This window comes from Aplysia californica, unplaced genomic scaffold (assembly GCF_000002075.1).
Source record: "Aplysia californica isolate F4 #8 unplaced genomic scaffold, AplCal3.0 scaffold00833, whole genome shotgun sequence".
In the NCBI taxonomy this organism is placed as follows: domain Eukaryota; kingdom Metazoa; phylum Mollusca; class Gastropoda; order Aplysiida; family Aplysiidae; genus Aplysia; species Aplysia californica.
In genome coordinates, this window is record NW_004798103.1 from 101,650 (window position 1) to 119,686 (window position 18,037).

Below are 18,037 nucleotides of genomic sequence, written 5' to 3' on the forward strand. Positions count from 1 at the left end.
ATATGTTTCTCTTACCAGGAATTCTTTCATCAGAAAAGAACTATCAAAATAGATTCATTTGTTTTCATTTAATGACCAATTTAGTGACCTATATATATATCACTCTCTGGTTTTGTAACAAAACAGGGCTCCAACCTATTGAGAAAAACCCCTCCGGAGATAAAGAGTGAAACTGAAAGCCAGTAGAAATAAAAGCTTTCGAATAAGTGACATAAAAGACAACATACAATACCTTCAGCAAGAAGATCTCCCAGTAAATCATCTAAACCATCACTGTCTTTTCCTGAAAAATATTGTAACAGAAAGAATATGCACAAGTGGACGAAACCAAGAGAAAAAAGTCAAACTTGGACCCAAAATAACAATGTAACAAAACTTGAAAAACCACCCACAACAGCTTACATTTGCAACATAAAATTGTCATTAAAGAGTCAAAGATTAAAGGTGTTACTAGAGAGTACAAGGAAACGAGGAGGAGAGATAAGGACAACAGAAGTTTGATACGACAGAACGAGCAAACCTCACAACAGCACCCATCAACCACCCACAGAGCAACAGTGGACGATGAAACAATTACAATACAGAGACAACGAATACCTGTTCTTGACAATGTTGTTAAAGCACTTCTAAGTTCTCTGGTGCAGTTCACAAGAAAAAAACACAACAGGAATCTTCAGCAGACTTAACATTCTTGATCAGGGTCTTTGTCAAAAGGAAACAATTGCACAAATTCGTAAAAGCAAGTGTGTTGGGAAATTTCTGATCCTTTCCTTTTATACTCTCAGATTGACATGTTCAGAACAAACAGCCCTGTCTTAACTGATAATCAATGTTCACATTAGTCACACCTCTCTTTCAACAATTATTTGAAATCAAAGAACTTCAAGGCCAGACCATGCAAAGTTTCTATGTACTATACTACCTAGAAGTATGAAAAAAAAAGGGAAACCCTCAATTCAGAGAACAACATTTTGCACATGACAAGTAGTCAATGCATGGTGACTTTAAAAAAGCATCAGAAAACACAGGAAAAATCAAACAAAAATTATATGGATGAAAACAACTTACTTGACTTCTTTTTCCCAGACAGCTGAAAAGAAGAACAAAAAAAGTGAGCCATACATAATTTAAAAAGTAGATGAAAAATATAAGTAATTACAAATATATCACATACCAAGATTGATTCTGACACTTGCCTACAGTATCATATGTTATGATGTATCTGATTTACTACTGAAATATCGTAAATAACTCCAACTCTATGATGATGGTCTTTAGTGTGTCTTGACAGACGACCTTATGCAGTATGCTTTGCCTGGGCAGTAGACATAGAAGAGGAAGTAGATCTTCTTCCCTCCCTTCTAACCTTCACTTCCTTGATATGCTCCGATGGCAAAGGAGAGACATCGTTAGTACATTTGGATTCAAAGAAGGTGTAAGAGTGTGTCTGACAATTTCTTTTTCTTCACTTTTAGACCTCATGAGTGGTTGGCTATGGGTTCTTCAACCTGTGGTGCTACTGATCTTTACGTTCACCGTTTTTCCTACTAAGTTGGGCCCTTGCTTCAGGTCGGGCAGCCACATTCTGATTTCAAAGGTACTGTACATATTTTTATATTGATAAGACTATTTTCAGTTTCAGAAGGAATTTTAAATTTTGCATGGGTGGTGGCTGCCAAAGCCCATCCTTATCAATTTTAGAACCACTGAGGGATCTTTATTGTGTTCAACTTGCACACAGGAATTTCACAAGATTTTTCGCTCTTAACCTAGAAAGCTAGGTGATCGATCTTACCCACCCTGAGATCAGGGGAGTTGCTGAAAGACAGCAGTGTGGAGTACAGTAGAAAGAGTCAAGAGACAAGAGGATGGGGGGAAAGGTGGGCGTCAGAAAGTACAGATGAAGGCAGGAATGACAGAGCATGACTCTATAGGAAAGGAGGTGAAAGGAGAAATTTTAGAGAGGTAAATTTGTTGGCATTGTTAGGGTTCGAACACAGGGCCTATTGAATGAGATTCGAACACCGTACCTCTAGACCATGAGAGAACTCGAACGTTATGACTTGATAAGAAAGGTCAGCATAATTTGGGACCATAATGTTGAGTCTACTTGTCAAATCTGATCACTTTGAAAGTTAAAATTAGACATATTATATATTGAGAGGTAGGGAATAACCAAATAGGCTACTTATAGAAGGATTTATGCTAAATGATCCAGACCTCTCTTTGCAGCATTGTTTGAAAGTGAATCTCTTCACAATATAATAGAATGAGACTAAATCTAGATTTTGAACTTGATTTTTATATCTGGTCCATAGAAGAGGTGTGGGTTTTGTGGGGAAATATAGGATTGTTAACCCTAGAAGCGCGCAGGCCCTTTATAAAGAGCGTGAGCCGGGCTACCCGAGAAGCGCACAGGCATATATATATACATACATACAGTCGAACCTGTCCTGACGGCCACCTCTATAAGACGGCCACCTGTACATACAGCCACTTTCCATTTCCCCCCTTGCGTTTTTTCTATATATATAATTTAACTGTGTAAAACGCGCACCTGTGCAACACGGCCGCGGCCACCATAATTTAACACACAACCCCTATCATACTAAGCAATAATACCTGTCTTAGACGGTCACCTTAGTGACTCCATTACGTTTTGCCATAAATTGTGCATTGGCCCCATGTGCTTGTTTTACCATGGCACTCGGTCTTCCTTGTCTGATACATTTTGTTTTATTGTCACCCTTGTGCAAATTCAGCGACAAAATAAAAATTACAAACGAAATACAAACCAACAACAACAACACCAACAAAGACAACATAATGGGGCTACTTTCGATTCGGGCCTCAGATGGGAATGGTTTGTTTTCTTTGTCTTGATCAGTCCTGCCTAAGACGGCCACCTGTCTTATACGGCCACTTTTCTCCTTGACAATGGGTGGCCGTCTTACACAGGTTTGACTGTATACAGTGGAATCCTGTTATAACGAGAGGGAGGGGACCGGTGCGAAATGTCTGTTATACCAGGATTCTCGTTATAAGGAATCCAGTAATAAATTCAATGGAAATAATAAAGTAGGCCTAATCTATGAGTTTGGTGTTCTGTTTATTTTTTTTAATCTCCCCTAGGCTAATGATGACATTGTTCAACATGACCTCCAGGTCTTACTTGATCAAAAGTCGAATCGGGTTTCTTTCTCAAGTGCTAGCGATGTTGACAGCACGGCGTTGGCGATCAGAAAGAATGCACTCTGGGCTAACTCGCCTGCTGTGTTGTCCCCCACCCCACCACACCCCGTGGTGTGTTTTGTCTGCTTGTGTACGTCACTACACATTCACTCCACCCATCACAATGCTGTGACCTCTCCGCCCCCATATCGGACAAGTGAGAGGCATGGTAGGCCTAGATAATCTAGACTAGGCTGGCCTATCACTACCACGCGATGCATTCTGCTTGTCTGCGCTTACCACACCCTCCCCACTCATTCGCTCCGGCCTCCATTGTTGGCGAACGTGGGCTCTCCCATTCTTTGTTTCGCTCAAGGAATTGGTGTAAGGTCCGAGGTTTCGCTAGATCACCAACAATTTTCTCAACTGGCGAGGTTTATATGTTATAACTGGCCTGTGCGCTGTGCACAGCAGCAGCAATATTCCACTATAACCGACTCCTGTGTTTGTCCGATTGCGCTATAGCAGTATTTTATTTACAAAGATAAAGAATGGAAAAAACCGGGTTTTAGAATAGTGTCTTTATAACAGACTTCTCGTTGTTTCAGGACTCATTATAAGTGGACTCCACTGTATATATATAGGGCTGACCTACTTCGACCGGGAAGCCCACAGGCCCTATATAAAGGGCATAGACGCTGACCTTTTTCAATGGAAAATTTCAGTATTCCTTATATGGAAAAAGACGTAGTAAATTACAGGTCAAAGTTATAAATAGTGACTAATGACTTTGCAAGTTATCTTGACCTCGCAGAGCGTCTCTTGGCCAAGATATAATTCAATAAAGTTACGCGGTCCAGCTGAGAGACTATACGGTATGTGCAAGGTTCATTTTTGACACACGCCAATTGGCGCATTGGATCAGAAAATGACCCATTGATTGCACACGCACTGAGTCAATGGGCGTATTGTTCACACAGGCGCCCCATAAGACTTCTTTATTGTTGTAAAATTTCAGATCTCTGCGTGTAGTACATTTTAAGTACCAACTGAAAATTACCACTCATCCACTGATAAAACACTAGAGCTGGAAACTTGATCACGGATTCAAAACGCAAGTTGTCGGCATGAAAGAGGCCCATGATCGCTAGGCGGCATGTGATTGGCTGCCTATAAGTAAATAGATCACCGATGACTTCATTGCAGGTTTTCCCGAACCGCTTTACTGAGGGGTGATCGGTTGCAGTAAAAACGATGTCACGCAATTCAACAAATTTCACGCAAATACAGTCGAACCTGTGTAAGACGGCCACCCATAGTCAAGGAGAAAAGTGGCTGTATAAGACAGGTGGCCATCTTAGGCAGGACTGATCAAGATAAAGAAAACAAACCATTCCTTTCCGAGGTCCCAACCGAAAGTAGCCGCATTATTGTTGTTGTTGTTATTGTTGTTGTTGTCGTTTTCGCTGTGATTTTTTTTCTTTTTTTTTCTTTCGTTGTTGCTTTTGAGCAATGATGACAATAAAACGAAATGTGTCAGACAAGGAGGACCGAGTGCTATGGTAAAACAAACACATGGGTCGTTACCACTCGTCAACAGTGGGAGGGGTCTACGCAACATGAACGGTTGGAGGGACTACCTAACAAGAACGATAGGTGATTGAATTATGACGGCTCGCCCACAATGCCAAGGCTCAATGCACAAAACGTAATGGGGTCACTAAGGTGGCCGTCTAAAACAAGTGTTATTGCTTGGTGTGATAGGGGATGTGTGTTAAAATGGTGGCCGTGGCCGCGGCTGTGTTGGACAAGTGCCTGTTTTTTATATAGAAAAAACGCAACCTACTGCGGGGGGAGATGGAAAGTGGCCATTTGTACAGTCAGGGCAGGTCCGACTGTATTAGTCTTTAAGATCCAAAGTAATTTATGAAGACATTGAAAAAGTGATAGCTATGTGTGATCTGCAGCAAATAATACGCAGTTTAACCCCCCAAAGCAGTGCATCTGTGTGTGGGAGTGCATCTCCGAATAGTTCCCGGGTGCTTGCCGGAGACGTCTCCGAATATCTTCTGCCGTCCATGCATGTAGCCAACAAACTTGACCCATCACTCACAAGATTGACCCATTGATTTTGGCTTTAGTGGGTCAATTGACCAATAGTCATTCAAAAATGAACCCTGTATGTGTTATCACTTGTTCCGCTGTGCTAATGTACTAATTGTTGAGTTTATCGCGTTTTGCACTTTGTATTTATTTATTTGATCGCTTATCATTTTTGAATGGCTCATTCCATCAACTTTAAGAAAAGATATGATTTTATATGCCTTTTAACATCTGTTGAGCCGTAAATGGTCATTTTTCAGTAGCAGGTATACATCTCTGGTATCACAGCAGATATCCCCCCTGCCAAACCAAACCCCCATGTTTACCACTAATCAGCAGTGGTGGCGGTGCATTTTTGGCGGGTTACTTCCGTTGAAACTCTGAACGCTTCTAGGGTTAAGATCATCTATTTTTTTGGAAGGACTTCTGTAACGAGCGACCACCCCCAACAAACACAATATAGAGACCTACCCTGAGCCTACCCAAACCATACTCCAAACCTAAACCCTACCCCTCTGTTCTACTGTCTCATACTCATAGTGATAGTGGTCGCTCATTACGGAAGTCCTCCCTATTTTTTAAATCTACTTTGGCCCAAAGTGTCCCCCAAAAATGCTAAAAGTCATAGTCAGTAGAGTGCAAATCTTGACAAAATAGTCTAAATTAAATAATATATAGATATCTAGACTAGTTAATAAGACTAGTCTGAGCTGTAAGCAGTAGTAAGGAAAACAAAGTAAAGCACACAATTATGTTGGCTAAAGTCAAAGTAGTCGTGTCTAGATCTAGATTCTAGATCTAGATCTAGATATCTAAATCTAGATTAGATATCTAGATCTAGATCTATATTAGATCTAGATCTAGATCCAGATCTTGAGTCTAGAATAAGAATCTGACAGAGATCTACTCTACTACTCTCCTAAAGTAAGACAACAATCGAATCGCCACTGTGAGGGAGCAAAGTGTTAACTGTGGTGTGGAGGGAACATAAACATACAGAATCCATATTGCCTCCAAAACAGATCCGACTGCTTAAGGAGCACCGTCTTCTGAAAGCATCAATTCAATGCTGGGACTTTGCATTCAACACCCCAGAACTTCAATAAAGTCAAGTCTGGAGATGTTTTGCTTCCGCCGCCATCTTTTCAAACAATCTCGTTGCTGTGTTAGGGTTCGTGCATTTCCCCGAGAAAAAGCGAGATCGCGTTCGTCATCGCGTAGCAACGCTGGCGTAAATCATCCAAGAGAGAGAGAGAGAGAGAGCAGAGATCTCAGATGAAAGCAGTGAGAGAATTCAAAGTCTATCGTGAAAAATAAAACTGACAAGATGACAGGTGGTGATGATCAAGTGACGATGGAACCTCCACACATTTATGTGGAACGCACTTTGGCTATTATCAAGCCAGACGCCCTCCATAAAGCAGAGGAAATCGAGGACATTATTTTGAGATCGGGATTCGCAATTTTACAGGTAAAGAAACGTATCAAGTGAATGTTTACATTTTCATAACAGAGACTGCAGAACTTCAGTCTGGTGTTTTTATCTAGGAATATTGCTGAATCAGGGTATGAATGTATCATTTGATTGATCGGTATACCGATTGATCATTAAATGTTAGGCTTTGTTTTCATTCAGCACCAGTTGATGTGTACCGTGCCGTGGAAAGTGCTGTGTATCAGTCAGTAGGCCTCCTACTATCATCACAGTAGTATTGTCAAGCTAAAATAATTATGATATTGTGTGAGCTTATTGGATCTCTCTCAGCACTGGAAGCTACATCTCTTTCATCAGCCCTAGTGATATAAATAATGAGGAAAAATCCCAGCCCTGTGATAAAAAGCAGCTCTGTAAGTTAGCTTTTTATGTTATAAATCAGTTTTATAGGTAGTTTAGGAGGCTGATATGTACTGAACAAAATGTAGCCTACTGGGTGCATATCCAACTTGATGACAATAATTCTGTAGCATATTGTCGAATATGGGTGATTTTAGTGTAGTAGAAATAGCAGATGTCCATATAAATGCCTTAAATGGGCCTGCCTCATGTGTTGAATATTGCTGAACTACCTCTATATATTACCCAATTCATTGTGGTAAGTTTACATTTTGACAAGAATATGTGGAGAAGTGCACATAAACTACTCTATTTAGTACGCACTCTATTGTTCAATATAATTACCAACTTAACAGTGTTTTAAAATTATTCTTTTATAAATTTTCTCTCAGTATAAATAAGGCGTACATGATAAACAGAAAGACAATGATAGAAAGCTATTATAGCCTATTTTCTTTTAAATTTATAGCTCTATTTTAATCCTATGCTCCTGACAAAATGATGCGTATCATAGTTTGAGGACAGTATTGTGTATATATATTTCTAAGTGGTCTCAAAAACGTACCTTAAATTCCGAATACGAGTTAAATACATGGGTAGTTAAATTTAACTCTTTGTGGTCACTAGGTGCAATAATGCACCGGTGAAAATTATTCGTTCTGGTCTCTTGTCGCAGTTCTGCGCTAGTACGCCAGGCCTGAGAAGTCCGTTGCAGTCGCTCTCCTGGCTGGGTTGACCATATGCGGGTATTTTGTACTGCTGGCTGTGTGACTGCAAAGTGTTAATTTTTTTTACTTCTGATATAGGTGGATCATGTGGAGTTCTCCTACCCAGAGCCTATTTGCATCTTTGGCTTTTTATTTATATATAGGTGAATATCTGACACTGTTCCTCTAGGGACATATAGTAGAGCTTCATGAAGATTGAAACATAATAATGATGATCATTCATGACTTTTCAGAATTTACCAACATACATTCATTCTTCTGTATAGAATTTGCATCCATTTAATAAAATAACCCTTTTGATACAATGCATTTTACATTTCCTCAATATTTCAAGGTGTGCATATGGCATTGAAGGGGTAAAGATTAAAATAATTTTGGTAACTTGTAAAATTTCATCCTCAGAAAAGGAGAGTACATCTTACACCTGAACAAGCAAGTGACTTCTATGCAGAGCATTATGGGAAACTGTTCTTCCCTAGCCTTGTAGCTTACATGAGCAGTGGACCTATCATTACACTGATGATTGCAAAGGATCGCGCCATTTCATATTGGAGAGAGCTCATTGGGCCCACCAACACCATCAAAGCTCGCCAGACTCACCCTGAGTGGTAAGTTAACTATTTTGTGATAAATTATAGATATAGTCTGACTAAATTTAAAATGCAGTCAAGACGTGATTGTGGGTGGTTGGCGGGTGCTCTAGTGATTTGCTCCTTCTTTCCTATAAAACGTCTATCATCCTCCTTCTTTTTTGTGTTTGTTACTCTCTTGTAACACCTCTAATCTTCGACACTTATATGACCTATTGTGTTGCAAGTGTCGCAAAACTCTTACTAAAACAAAAGACATGATTATTTGCATAGATTGGATATCTAATTAGGATTGAATGCAAATATGTCGGGTTATATGAAGTGGGAAAGTAGAGAAGATGGGATAATTTTTTTATTTTTTTTTTACACAGTTTGTCCTTCACCCATGGTAGGCTCCATAAGCGACCACTGTGATTGTTACAAAAGAGTTGTGTGATAGAAATTAAGCAAAAAATAAAGAAATTGCACATATACAGTAGTGTTCAAAAGAAACTTGAAAATGTATTCACCCAGTCATTGTATTAAAGCCTTGCACTATCCACTCATGCAGCATACCAATTCAAAGATAATAAATTCTGCATCATCTGCCACATTAATATTTTATCTTCGATAAGAGTCACCCAAGGTATGGTCCCTCAAAATTAACCTTTAAAAATCAGACTTGGCTAAATTGTGTGAAATCACAGAAACATAAAAGTGTCTTTGCGCTTGTATTGGAGTGTATTAAAATTAGAAGGATGGACAAATATTACTTATCAAATAAATGATATAATAATAATATATATAATAATGAATATATGATATAATAGTATTATATAAAGTCCAGACTTTCATCAACAGATGTATGAGGAGTATTCAAAGAATTAAGTGGCAGGATAGAATTAGATATATAGAAGTAGAAATAGGACTAAGAAAGTGGCGATGGATGGGACACACTTTAAGAAAGCCCAGCGGAAACATCACAAGACAGTCACTGCAGTGGAACCCACAAGGAGCACGAGGCAGGGGTAGGCCACGGGAAACCTGGTGGAGATGTGTGGAATTTAGGAACATGAGAGAGATGAAGCTCACTTGGAATGAGCTTGGAAGGATTGCTCAGGACAGAGATAAATCGAAGGAGCTTGTATGTGGCCTATGTGGCCAGGGGTGAAAGGCATTGATGATGATAATAATAATATTTTTATCTCTGCTGCTATGACAAACGTTTTATTTCCGATATTTTCAGACAGATTGGAAAACAGAGCAGACATAGACACCACGCAAAACTTGGACTTGATGTTAAAGATGTGCACTAGTATTTTGTTTACAAGCCATTGATTTTGTGTGGAGCATCAACACTTTTGAGCATGGACTGTGTTAGTTAGATTTTGGACATAATTATCTGTCACTGAGGAACAGAGGCCATGAAACTGCCATGATTAAGGTTAGCCTTGCTGGAATGAAGTAAACCCCCACTTGGTAAAAATCAATGGAAGACTATACTAAGAAAGTGGCGATGGATGGGACACACTTTAAGAAAGCCCAGCGGAAACATCACAAGACAGTCACTGCAGTGGAACCCACAAGGAGCACGAGGCAGGGGTAGGCCACGGGAAACCTGGTGGAGATGTGTGGAATTTAGGAACATGAGAGAGATGAAGCTCACTTGGAATGAGCTTGGAAGGATTGCTCAGGACAGAGATAAATCGAAGGAGCTTGTATGTGGCCTATGTGGCCAGGGGTGAAAGGCATTGATGATGATAATAATAATATTTTTATCTCTGCTGCTATGACAAACGTTTTATTTCCGATATTTTCAGACAGATTGGAAAACAGAGCAGACATAGACACCACGCAAAACTTGGACTTGATGTTAAAGATGTGCACTAGTATTTTGTTTACAAGCCATTGATTTTGTGTGGAGCATCAACACTTTTGAGCATGGACTGTGTTAGTTAGATTTTGGACATAATTATCTGTCACTGAGGAACAGAGGCCATGAAACTGCCATGATTAAGGTTAGCCTTGCTGGAATGAAGTAAACCCCCACTTGGTAAAAATCAATGGAAGACTATACTAAGAAAGTGGCGATGGATGGGACACACTTTAAGAAAGCCCAGCGGAAACATCACAAGACAGTCACTGCAGTGGAACCCACAAGGAGCACGAGGCAGGGGTAGGCCACGGGAAACCTGGTGGAGATGTGTGGAATTTAGGAACATGAGAGAGATGAAGCTCACTTGGAATGAGCTTGGAAGGATTGCTCAGGACAGAGATAAATCGAAGGAGCTTGTATGTGGCCTATGTGGCCAGGGGTGAAAGGCATTGATGATGATAATAATAATATTTTTATCTCTGCTGCTATGACAAACGTTTTATTTCCGATATTTTCAGACAGATTGGAAAACAGAGCAGACATAGACACCACGCAAAACTTGGACTTGATGTTAAAGATGTGCACTAGTATTTTGTTTACAAGCCATTGATTTTGTGTGGAGCATCAACACTTTTGAGCATGGACTGTGTTAGTTAGATTTTGGACATAATTATCTGTCACTGAGGAACAGAGGCCATGAAACTGCCATGATTAAGGTTAGCCTTGCTGGAATGAAGTAAACCCCCACTTGGTAAAAATCAATGGAAGACTATGTTTAGATGACTACATCGCACAAGTGCTGGAATGTCATGTGGTATCCTTATTGATGTCATATTGTCCTTCAAGTAGACATCTTTATGCATGAAAAAGCACCTATTCACACAGCTGTCTTCAGACAATTCTGGAAAAAACAATCATACCAACAACAGAGTTGTCATCAATAAACAGCCCCAATTTGAATCTAACAGATATGCGGAGCCCCATGAAACAGCAGTTGAAGAAACACAACTTTGCTTACAGTTCAGATGCTTTGTTTGCAACTCTCCATGACATTTGGGATGAAATGACAGATAATTATGTCCAAAATTTAGCACAGTCCATACCCAAAGAGTTAGTGCTCTATACAAAAACCAATGTCTCCTGAACAAAAAACTACTATGAGCACATGCGAAGACCAAGTTTTGCTTGGTTACTTGTAACTGCTTCATTTCCAATCAGTTTCAAACTATCCTAATAAAATATCATTCATAGTCGACAAAAAAATTCTCCATTTATTTGATATACAATACATGTCCACTCTGCCAATGTTGGTGCACCTCAATACAGACACACTGGTTTCTTTGATATCACAGGATTTTGGGAAGTCTGATTTTTTAAGGTTAATTTTTGAGTGACCATATCTCGGGCAAATCATATAGATGTAGCAGATGAATATTAATGTATCAGATGATGCAGAATTTATTCAGCTTTAAATTTGTATGTTGTATGAGTGGGTAGTGCAAAGCTTTAACATGATAATTGGGTGAATACAATTTCAAGTGTCTTTTGGACACCTCTGTATGTAGGCCTACTGCCAAAACTGGTAAAAACTCTATTGGTAAAATTTCAAATTTTAGGAATGAAAGAAACCGACTTTTTTGGCATTGAAGGTATTGTTATGTTGAAGGGGCTAGCACAATAAGAAAAACACATGCGACATCCATGAACGGGTGTTCTGAGACTTTCTTTGTTTAATTGACCTACATTGCATAACACACAGGCGGGTAACACCGACTTGAAATACTAATACCGTACTTGGTGTGATAACCGTATCTAGGACACTACAGGTATGAGTGTTTTTTGTCCTGTACAAAGTCTTTCCCATTTAGCTTTCCTGAGAAGTTAAGCATATCAACATATGCCACTTGCAGCCACCAAGCCAATGAGCTGCTAAACTGAATGAATTATATATGTACTGGACTGATTATTTTCAACTTGAGTATTTGTTCTGTGAAACTAGATATAATACGAAATTGCATAATTAATGTTTTGTTTTGTTTATTTCTTTCAGCCTCCGAGCACTCTATGGAACAGATGACCAAAGAAACGCACTTCACGGCAGTGACAGCTTCAGCAGTTCACAAAGGGAAATCAGATTTTTCTTTCCTGACTGTAAGTTTCCATCATATCTCTATCTTTATATCCTTAACAGGGAAAAGGAGGATTTATTTGAATATGAATTTTCCACATAGTCGTGCTTTAAGCAATATCAGGACATACTAATGGTATCAGATGTTCTTAAGAGAATGTTGGCACTTATATAATGTTTAAGTTAGGCTGCAGGCATTCAAATATACAGTCAAGCACAGATAACTCCAGCATTCAAAATTAAAATTCATGGATACTTCGAACATTGTGTCACAATATGGTTAAATCAGGGGCTCATCAATTTTGGGACTTATGGAGTTGATGGTATAATCTTAAAGCTTGTTCATTTGACTTGCTTTTGATGAGAAAAATACCCAGCTATCTTGAATAGAAGTCAAAATTTCTTAAGACACGGGAGTCACCTGGTGACAGGTAAAATTAGCCTAAGTTTGATTAATCCAAATCTGCATAGGCCTTGGAAACTGCAAATTTATATTTTTTGTACTTCTGATTAATATTTTAAAGTAAATTTCACATATGAATGTGTTTTTAAATGAACAAAGAATGTGTTAAGCCAAAAACAAAAAAAATGATAAAAGTTGCCTGACGGGCAGAAAAATGTTGGATTAAAAAATTTCATTATTTTGATGAGCACCTGATTTCATCACGATGCCACATATGCTATTCTCTGACTGAACTGTTATATTGTTTTTGTATTGGCAGCACTGTATTATCGAACAACCATGTGAATGTGTAAAACCGCTCATCTAAAAAAGTCTGACCACATTTTTCCTCGCTGTTGTCTCAAATTCAAATCACCCTGCATGCGCAACAGGAAAAATAAACCCACAATGAACACACCCATGATCATCGAGAATACATGTGTCAAATTCTGTGAGCCCACCAGGCTCACTCCCGCTCTTTGTGATACATACACTGTTGGTATCGAGGCGCATCATTGCACATCACCTGTTGTGTGTGTTCGCTGTTAGAACTCTTTAAAATCTAGTCATGTGATGGTAGGGGCAGGGTAGTGGGGTGTGGTCAAAGACAGACAGTATGGCACTGCCTTCGACAATTTGGTGTTTGAATCAGTGAATGGGTGTGTGTGTGGGGGGGGGGGGGGGGGGGGTGATGAAAGAAATGAGCATCACTTGTAAGCAGCTTTTAAGAGATGTTCAGTGCAAAGCTGAAGAGTATATTGCTGTGTAAGTGTCTTGTCAGAAAAAGAAGCAAAATTCTACTTCAGGAAGATTACAAGAATTTAAAAATTTGTTTCTATTAAGTGTCCTTATTGTAGGCAGTATGTCTGTGTTGACTTAAATTTTTTTTTACCACTATTGAAAAGGAATGTTCTGTTAGATCTGCATTTCATTCCTGGACTTTTTATCGCATGTGACAAATTAAAAGTAATTCTTGCCAGAAAAAATAATTCTTATTTCTATGCATTAAAATATTTCAGCCATTGTGGAACCAGTAGCTACAGGCCAGGCAGCGAAGGATTATTTGTCAAAATCTGTTAACCCCACCCTGCTCAAAGGACTCACTGATCTGGCAAAGAAGAAGCCAGAGGACCCTGTGGTATTAATGATTTCTGTTCTGTGAAAATATTGTCCCTTGCTCACTGTGTACTGTAAACTAAAGATATTGTTTTACTGAGAAAAGAGAATGTTGAAGGAGGGGGTCCTGTTTGCGTTTTTAACCATTTTCTCTACACTTCACTGTAACATCGGTATAGTGTTTTCTTTGAATCAAATTCTAATCTGAAAATTGTTGAGCCAACCAAAATAAAATTTATGTCGCCGTAAGGAATCCTATTGTTGAGCTCGCATAAACACCAATTGATTTGACAGAGAGAACCAACGTTTCCTAGAGCAAAATGTTCCCAGAGAAAGAGTAATGTCATTACTTATTTGAGCAGTTGTCTGGAGAAATAAAATTCTGTCTTGGCAGATGAGTTGAATTGAAATTCAGTTCAGTTAGAAAACACATTACTCTGCTTCCTTTTTATGATTATTTCCAGAGCAATTCACTTGATTCCGTGAAACTGAATATCTTTGTGTTTTGATGCAAAAGTAAGAAAATTCCTAACTGTTCTAATGTCCTTATAAAAGAATTTCTCAGGTTATCTGATTCAAGTCATATTGTGGCAAAATATTATTTCTTTATAATAATGTAATGGATTAAATTTATTTGTCTTTGTGGTTCTCTCTCTTAACCATTCCCAATTTTGCACTGCTGTAAAATAAGGTTGTGACCAAAGTTTATGCTTAGTAATAACTAAGTTTCAGTTACCTTGTTAGCTTCTGTTGTACATGAATAATTTGTTTGGTAAATTTTATATCCATCCATTTTAAAGGTTAGTGGCTTATCTTGAGGTATCTGTCCTAACTCTATTAGTCTGTGTTTATATTTTTAAGATAAGTTTTTAAAAGTCCTCAGTGAATTTTGGTGTTTGAACTGCTGTTGATTTTTTAAATTATTTTATTTTTCAGTTGTGGTTAGCTGACTGGCTCTTGGAGAACAACCCTAACAAACCAAGAGTAAGGAACCCAATTGTTGAGCTCGCATAAACACCACGTGATCTGACAGAGAGAACCAACGTTTCCTAGAGAAAAATGTTCCCAGAGAAAGAGTAATGTCATTACTTATTTGAGCAGTTGTCTGGGGGTTTGTTATGTAAATAGAAATAAAATTCTGTCTTGGCAGATGAGTTGAATTGAAATCCAGTTCGTGGGAGAATGATAGGCCTATTCAGGAATTATGACTTTTTACAACATTCATGATAACTCTTTTTTTTTTCAAATACAAAATTCAGCTTTTCTTTCCCAATTTTCCTCTGCTTTGCCAAATCTATTTTGCTAGAAGAACGACAAATTGTTGACATCATTAGGCAGTAGAATGTTAATTTATACAGATGTGAACCATGCATGCTATAAAAGTGTGCTTGTTGTATGTTTTTTTAAGAATATCTGATTGTAAGATATGATATACATGTATTAAAAATTTATGACCCATGTCAGTTGACTACTGTGTTAAATTATCTCATTGTGCTTTTAATTTTGATATTATTGGCAATTCTGCATCGAATTATGGTATATATTTTTATACAACTAGTCAACAATTTGAGAAGCAGTTTTTTGACCAATTAGATTGATTGTCAGTTTAAACTCTTTTAATTTATTTTCACTGGTAGATGTAACATCACTCTGCGCCATGCTTTAAAATGAAAACTAAATATGTGAGGCAGCGTGGTGGAATCAGGCTCTCGTCAAAATAATCAAAGTGAAGAAACTTGCATTTTTCCACAGGTTTATGAATTTTTATCAAACTTTTGTTTTTTGGCTTTACACCTTTCATGCCCAGAACTAATTTCTGTGTGGAGTTTTCTGAAAAAGGATGATTAAAGGCACAAAAACTGTATGTTTTCAGTTTCCACGGACTCTTAGGATAAGGAAATAACTAATCTTTGGCGGCCATTTTCTCACTAATTTTACCTCTGAAAACAGGTGACCCCCACCCTTTTCAATCACAAATATCTCGACTTTTATTCAGGATAAATGGATATTTTTTTCATCCAAATAAAGACAAGTCGACAACCTTTGAGATGATACCAATAACTCTACATGCCCAAAAATTGACGAGAGCCTGATTCCACCACGCTGCCTCACATATTACATTTAAACTTGTCACTTCTCCTGTCACTACCTGACAGTACAGGACATCACACTGCAGCACTTCACACCACTGCACTTTGCATCACACAGGACCACAAAACATATTATCACTACATTGTACACTCCTTCACAACATTCAACGTCATATGACATCATACCACTACCCGTGGCCCATTCATATCACTCTGCACTACAATGTTCAGCATTACAACGCTCTGCATCCCACTGCTCTGCTCTCCGCACTACACCGCTCTGCACCACTCCGCAGTACACCACTCCCCTCCCTCCACATCACTTCTCACACTTTGCATTATACTATACCACTCCCAATCACTACACACTGCATTACACCACTCCACTCTATATCACTTTGCACACTCTGCATTATACCACTCCCAGTCACAATACTCTGCCCCACTCCAGATCACGCCACTCATCATTACACCACTCGACTCCACATCACTTCGTATACTCCACGTTTCACACCATTCCCGATCACACCATTTTGCATTACCCACCTCCAGACCACACTACTCCACATCACTCCACTTTACACCACCCAGCTCTACATCGCTTAGTATCATACCATTCCACACCACAGCACTTGTCATCAAAACACTGCTCCATATCAACGGCATCATATCATTCCACATCACACTGCACCACAATACATACCAATATTACCTTACCCATTGCCACAAATCCATTCACACCACTTCTCATTCCACCTTTTTGTTTTTACACCTCTTTACATTATGCCACCTTTCACCATAACATTCTGCATCCCACCACACCACAATACAAATACATGCCACCCATCATAAAACACCATCGCCACACATCCCACTGATGATATGCAACCCTTCACACATTCCGCAGCACTCCACACTGTAATAGATAACATGCACACAGCAAAACACCCGATCAAAACACATTCCATCTCAATGCCCTATCTAATCATGCACCTTCACAATCACCATACAATATAATATTTTAAAAAACCCAATTCCTTATACAACATTACGCAACACAATACAAATATATCGCCCAATGGTGTCCAAAAAATAAATAAAAACAACCCCCCCCAGAACACCCCTCCGAAAACCCTCTCCATTCCTTGCACATTGCTCCACACACTACACTTATATTATACATGATGTATTACACCGCACTCTGCACCACACCTCATTTTACCCTCCTAAGCCCACTTGCAAAGTTCAAACTCAAATCACTCTACACTCCTTCCCATCACCACACCATACCACAGTGCAAAATATCGCACCAACACACCAAACCAAAAGATAATTTACCTGTTTAGTGATTTTAGTAAGAATTTTACGGCATTTGCAGCACAAATACGTCATGCATTGTAGGTGCCGGACAAACAAAAGAAGGAGGAGATATTTATAAAGATTATAGATTTTTTGTAGGAATTAAAAAGAGAGGAGCAGAATATCACACCTGAGCACCCGTTAACAAATAACCTGTTCACATCTAGAACATAACCCAATCTGTTTCTACCCCTAGGTTCAGACAGTATTTATTCTGGCCCAGTCATGTTTCTGTGGAAACAAAGAATGTGCTAGGCTAGCATGCAGTACTATGTCAGATGTCAAACTCTACCTGTAAAATTGATTGTTTTGTTTAGAAAGGCACCACCACTCACATCTTTTACAAATGTGGGTGGGTTTTGGGGGTTTTTATGCCCCCATTGTCATTGACACAATTTAGATCATTAGGAAGGGGGCTTCTGAACCAAACTGTCAGGGCCAACCTGGGCTGTGAGGGATACAACATCACAGCAGAAAGACTGAGACACTTCATTAAAATATTCTCCCCACTCAGGGATCAAACTCCTGCAAGCGAGAGCAAAGCACTATACCACAGACGCCGGTATATTTTTACAGTATATAATGCACACACAACTCACACACACACACACACACACACAC

At 38.9% G+C, this 18,037-nt stretch overlaps 2 protein-coding genes across 2 annotated transcripts in view; one reads left to right on the top strand and one right to left on the bottom strand.

Moving 5' to 3' along the window:
• LOC101850369 (fas-binding factor 1) overlaps positions 1 to 6,419 on the bottom strand; it is a 45,085-nt gene extending 38,666 nt beyond the window's left edge. The window contains exons 1-3 of the mRNA XM_005109938.3: positions 6,272 to 6,419; positions 1,069 to 1,090; positions 233 to 283 (exon numbers count right to left, since the gene is read on the bottom strand). Coding sequence (XP_005109995.2) covers positions 233 to 283; positions 1,069 to 1,090; positions 6,272 to 6,280 — 82 coding nt within the window. The 5' untranslated portion in view covers positions 6,281 to 6,419. The remainder of the gene's footprint in view (positions 1 to 232; positions 284 to 1,068; positions 1,091 to 6,271) is intronic.
• An 87-nt stretch (positions 6,420 to 6,506) lies between these two features.
• On the top strand, positions 6,507 to 15,430 carry LOC101850758 (nucleoside diphosphate kinase homolog 5). The gene is made up of 5 exons (XM_005109939.3): positions 6,507 to 6,745; positions 8,239 to 8,444; positions 12,332 to 12,432; positions 13,871 to 13,989; positions 14,904 to 15,430. The coding sequence occupies exons 1-5, from the start codon at positions 6,602 to 6,604 to the stop codon at positions 14,979 to 14,981; spliced, it is 648 nt and encodes a 215-aa protein (XP_005109996.1). The 5' UTR covers positions 6,507 to 6,601; the 3' UTR covers positions 14,982 to 15,430.
• The last annotated feature ends 2,607 nt before the right edge of the window (positions 15,431 to 18,037 follow it).

Excerpts from the sequence above, each read along its gene's own strand:
- LOC101850758 (XM_005109939.3), top strand. The coding sequence starts at position 6,602 with ATGACAGGTGGTGATGATCAAGTGACGATGGAACCTCCACACATTTAT. Across the intron at positions 12,433-13,870 it reads CAGATTTTTCTTTCCTGACT|CCATTGTGGAACCAGTAGCT; the intron begins GTAAGTTTCCAT and ends AAAATATTTCAG. Across the intron at positions 13,990-14,903 it reads AGAAGCCAGAGGACCCTGTG|TTGTGGTTAGCTGACTGGCT; the intron begins GTATTAATGATT and ends TTTATTTTTCAG.